Here is a 5348-nt window from a genome sequence, read left to right on the forward strand (position 1 = left end):
TCTCTGTTTTTTTTAAATTAATTTTGAAGAAAATGATGATGACATCTTTAAACAGCTTGATACTTAATATCACAAATATTAAATTTCCATTAGTGATTACTTGAATCACAACAATGTGGAAAAAGTTAAAGATGCATGCAATTCACACACTGTAATTTCTTTTTCAAGGAGCAGTATTTTATCCTGGTCACAATTACTAAGTGAAGGAAGAAATCTTTGAAGCTGCAATCCTAATACACAACTTTCGCATTGCCTGGATTGGCAATAAAAAAGAATATCAATTTTCTCCCTAATTTATACACTTACCTGTCTCATTAGCCATCTCATTTTCTGAACAAGGAGTACAATCAAAGCAACAGGCAGCCTTTCCCTCACGAGGGGATTTCCTGAATCCAGGAAGACAGCTCTCACTGCAGACAGAATGAGCTGGCTGAGGAAAATCAGATATTTCTCAGTTACCCTTCTGATTTTACCTGACACTCTAAAAATTCCACTATTATAAAGAATAGAATTACTAAGCATAGTATTTTAGGCACATAAATTTTGTCATTTAATGGAATGCTGTTTTAGATTCCTATACCACAAAAGACATAAGTTCTATAACCTTGATCTCTATCTAACCTGTTGAAATATCGAGAACTGTGAAAAATGGTAAGAAAATAACTCCTACTGGCCAGTCCTATGGGATTTCTTGAATACATGTTATCATTTGTTATTGCCAATTCATTTGTGAATGATGAGGAGTAAGGAGGAAAGTCATCTTTGAAGCATTCAAAGTATGCTGCAATATAATGCACAAGCCTCCCTTTTTCAGGGTTATTTGAACCCCAAGCTTATCCTATCTTTTTCTAAATCATCCAGTGACCATATGCTGAGAACTTGTTTTTGAAGCTCAAGCTCCTTCATTGATTCCTCTCAACAAAGGTGCCTAAGGAGCAGGCAATTAACAATTGAATAAAACTTCAAAGAGATGGATCAAAGCAAACTTTTTTTTTTTTTTTTTTTTTGGCCAGTCCTGGGCCTTGGACTCAGGGCCTGAGCACTGTCCCTGGCTTCTCTTTTTGCTCAAGGCTAGCACTCTGCCACTTGAGCCACAGCGCCGCTTCTGGCCGTTTTCTGTATATGTGGTGCTGGGGAATCAAACCTAGGGCCTCGTGTATCCGAGGCAGGCACTCTTGCCACTAGGCTATATCCCCAGCCCCGAAAGCAAACTTTTAAAACACAAAAATCAATTGCTCTGATAACTTGTCACAGCATAGAAACTTGTTAAGTAAAATGTAATTTACCTAGGTATCAGTGGCTTATGCCTGTAATCCAAGTTACTCAGGAGGCTGAGATCTGAGGATTGCAGTTCAAAGCCAGCAGGGGCAGGAAAGTCCATGAAACACTTATTTCCAATTAACCACCAGAAAAATCAGAAGTGGAACCATGGTTCAAGTTGTAGAGCCTTGAGCTGAAGAGTTCAAAGACAGCACCCAGGCCCAGAGTTCAAACCCCATGACAGACAAAAAAAAGTAATGTGTAGTTTATGATAACTTTTTCAATATACATTCAGAAACACATTGTTAACTTTTTAATGTAATTTTGTTGTGAAGGTAATGTGCCAGAGGAGTTACATTTTCGTAGGTAGGGTGGCATGAACTCCAACTGGTCCCTGCCTTTGAGAATTTTTATGCTCAAGCTCGGGATTCTACCACTTGAGGCAAATCTCCACTTGAGGTCTTTGGCAGTTAGTTGAGATAAGGGTCTCACAGGCTTTCCTACCCAGTTAACCAGACCTGTAATCTTAGATCTAAGGCTGACAGAGGACAAAGAAGATAGAATTACAAGCCTGTGCCATAAGGTCCCAACCCAATTAAATTATTCTGTTCAATAATCCATCCATATAATTTCTTAAATTGGAAATATTTAAAGGGAAAATCCTTGGTTGTTAGTAAGTACATATGGCATACATTTGTGTGTGTGTGTGTGTGTGTGTGTGTGTGTGTGTGTGTGTGTGTGTCAAACTAAAACTTGAACTGAGAGCCTAGGCTGTGTATCTGATGTTTGTTCCTTAAGGCTTACCCTAATGATTGACCCAGGACTCTACTTCCCACTGAATTCATGGGTAATCATTGATACATCTCCCAGGCTTTCCTGCTATGACTGATTTGGAAATATGATATTCAGACTTCAGCCAGCTAAGTGGATTATTACAGGAGTAAGTTGCTAGCATTCAACCAGGCACAGAATTTACTGATGAATTTTGCTTAATTATATATTCTGAAAACCATCACAAAGTTATCCAACACACCTCTGTACTTCCCATGGCCCACTCTACCATATCTTCAGATAAAGATAGTTGATGGCCTTGTAGAGTATATGGAGAAAACTTTCCTACTTTCACTTTAAGTTCAAGACCTTCTGGAAAATTCCAAATATTCACAAGATCAAACTCTGGCTCCAATTTCCTTTCATCATGCAAAACCACTTGATCACCAGCAGGATTGTGAAATTGGATCTTCTTCAGAAAAGGATGCAACTAAAAGAGATACATTGATTGTGTACACCCAGAGTTAAGGTGGAAGACCTGAACTAAGAAAAGTTCCTGATTGCTTTAAATTTCTGGTTCAGAATTCAAGAATACCAGAGGCATGTAATGAAATATCCCAGAAGAAAATGTACAGAGGAATATAAATAGTTTTTCTGAATCCTAGCCACTCAGCAAAGAAATAGAAGGACTATTTTCAAGAGAAAGGAATTCCATGCAAATAGTCATGAGTGAGACAATTTTAGGTCATCTAGGTTATCTAGAGTTTTCCACAATCATTAATTTTACCATTGTCTATATCTTGAATTTTATAAAATTTTTGATATGTAAAGTAGAACAAAAATGGTTGCTTATGAAAAATATACATAATTATGTACAGGATGTCATCTTTGCAATTACTAGAGAAATGCAGGGGAAAATGGTGATTTCACAATTTACAAAACACTAGGTATTAGCCTGTTGAGGTTATTTGTAACTAAAAAAAAAATTGTAAACATGAAATACAACTTGTCCTTCTTAGTGGCCTGTGTTTCCTGTTTAGTACATGAAGGCATATCTACAGAATCTCACAGACACTTAATTGAGTACAGTTGCTTTGGTTTTTTAAAACTACCTGAAATACTTAATTTCATGTAGTTAGAAACCCCTATATGAAGTGAGTTTCTTCTGGGTGTGTGCCATATGTACCAGAAGGCCTTACCTGTGCAAGGGAAGGCACTGTCCCTTTCCTATTTCCCATTGTTTGTAGTTCTGATTGATGAAGAAGCATTTCATGGAGAGCCTGGGCCACAGCATACACAGCATTGTATACATTGTAACTGTCTCCAGACATAGCCATGTCAAAAATATGCCCAGGCAACCAACCCAAAGAGGCATCATGAGGACAGTTCTCCAACATTACACAGTCAGACTCAGATTGTGAGCAATTGAAAGAAGAAAGCCACAGTTTGGCAAGGAAATGGTCTTGTGGGTATTTGGAAGGGTTAACTACCTTGACAAAATTTGTGAATTCAGAAACATCTGGGTGATACTGTGTAAAAATTAGATATACATGTGATGAACCTAGAATAAAATATTTTTTACTCATACTTGAGTCAAACAATGAATCTATGATGAAAATTTTGCCTTTTATTAAAAATTGCTCAACACATAACGACACATGGTGTAGGAATTCATTATCAGCATGTACGATGAAAACTTTTGATGTAGAGTTATTTATCTGAATATAACTTCCCATGAATTTTAAAATGTTTGAGAGAAAATGTTTTGGGAATGCTAGCTCAATGTCTACACAAACTGTATTCTTGGCCATCTCTTCTTTCAATGGAGGAAGAATCCACAAATCATTCTCATCTTGTAAGGTTATCAGTCCCACCCAATTCCACCTGAAGTGAAGCAGTAATAAGACCATTGCACTTGCTATTGATGTGTCCTTTGGGGCCATCTGATAAAGAGCATGAAACTTGTTATTGTCTCTGAGGGTATGATCAAAAGGCCCAGTGGTAATCTAAAGGGAATGAAATTAGGACACTTCATGAATGAGATGATTTCCATTCACCATAATCCCACACATGATGTATATTCTATAACCATGTCAAGTAGGTGAAACGTAGTTTTTTAGTTTAGTTTTTGAAAAGGAATTAAACTCACAAATTATTGTACAAAATATCAATTTCTTTTATGATGCCTCTTCATTTTTGTCAGTTACCAGCAAGTTCTGTCATATAACTCTAACCCATGTACTCCCTGACTTCAGTAATTCCATTTTCCCGTATGTACATTAAGTATTATATTTTATTTTCCCACCTATTTACTCCTTCTTCCTCTGCTGCTTTCCATATCCCCTTAAAACCAACCAACCCCTTTCAGAAAAGATATACTTCAGTATTCTGATGTTGATTTTTATAGTGACCTTATTTTCAGAGAAGTTGCACTATGAAATTCTACCCTGATATATACCATAAATTAGCCAGAGTAGTCATATATACATGTAAATGAATTTGTGTTTTCCATATTATTTTTTAATATTTCATGTTCCCATTTTATACCTAGCATTACACATGAGAGAACACATACATTCTTTCTCTTTCTGAGGCTGACATCCTTTATTCAAGATATCTTACACCGGAGCATGCATTTGACTTTGTGTATGTTTCTTTGTGTCTGTGGCAGCACAGGTTCAGGAAATCAGGGCCTCATGCACTTCTTGCCTTTTTACCTCCAAGTTATCACTCTACTACTAGTGTGACACATGACTGTCTGCTATTTTCTTGTTAATTAGAAATGTTTCCTGAGTCCCTAGGATGATATATGTGAGTGGCCAGCACCCAGCTCAAGATCTCCTGACATTTTAAAGTCATTTTCCATTTCCAGATTTCTTAAGTAAAATTAATGGTGAAACTATAAGTTCCCCCCCAAAGTTGCTCTGTCTGCTCTAATACTTCCATAACCTCTTCCAAAACAACAGCACTTTAGATATACAACCTTCTTTAAATATTTACTCTTTGATTTGACAGGTTCATAAATCCAGTCTCTTGTTAACATTCTCTTCTAATATCTGAAGTGACACCAAATTAGAAAATTTTAATAACCTACTCCCCTCCCACTCTCACCTGTGGAATCCTATAGATGTCCAGCAGTGTCCCAATCAGGGAAGATATTGCTCCTGAATTTCCTGTAAGTACTGCTATAGACTTGCTCTCTCTCATACAGTTATAGTTTGGAATATTGTACTCCCCAAAGAGACAAGTGAAGGGATTTTTAAACGATGTCCATTGTCCATATTGAATATCATAGATATCAAATCCTAGAGTCAAGT

The 5348-nt window shown here is 36.8% G+C and overlaps 1 protein-coding gene across 1 annotated transcript; it reads right to left on the reverse strand.

Moving 5' to 3' along the window:
- Positions 1 to 2196: 2196 nt before the first annotated feature.
- On the reverse strand, positions 2197 to 3385 carry LOC125367282 (vomeronasal type-2 receptor 116-like). Its single transcript, XM_048367953.1, has 2 exons — positions 3231 to 3385; positions 2197 to 2521 (listed from the first exon to the last, which is right to left on the reverse strand). The coding sequence occupies exons 1-2, from the start codon at positions 3366 to 3368 to the stop codon at positions 2273 to 2275; spliced, it is 387 nt and encodes a 128-aa protein (XP_048223910.1). The 5' UTR covers positions 3369 to 3385; the 3' UTR covers positions 2197 to 2272.
- Positions 3386 to 5348: the final 1963 nt, after the last annotated feature.

The sequence above is a fragment of the Perognathus longimembris genome, chromosome 18 (genome assembly GCF_023159225.1).
Source record: "Perognathus longimembris pacificus isolate PPM17 chromosome 18, ASM2315922v1, whole genome shotgun sequence".
Taxonomy (NCBI): domain Eukaryota; kingdom Metazoa; phylum Chordata; class Mammalia; order Rodentia; family Heteromyidae; genus Perognathus; species Perognathus longimembris.

Excerpts from the sequence above, each read along its gene's own strand:
- LOC125367282 (XM_048367953.1), bottom strand. The coding sequence starts at position 3,368 with ATGGCTATGTCTGGAGACAGTTACAATGTATACAATGCTGTGTATGCT. Across the intron at positions 2,522-3,230 it reads CAGTGCCTTCCCTTGCACAG|TTGCATCCTTTTCTGAAGAA; the intron begins GTAAGGCCTTCT and ends TATCTCTTTTAG.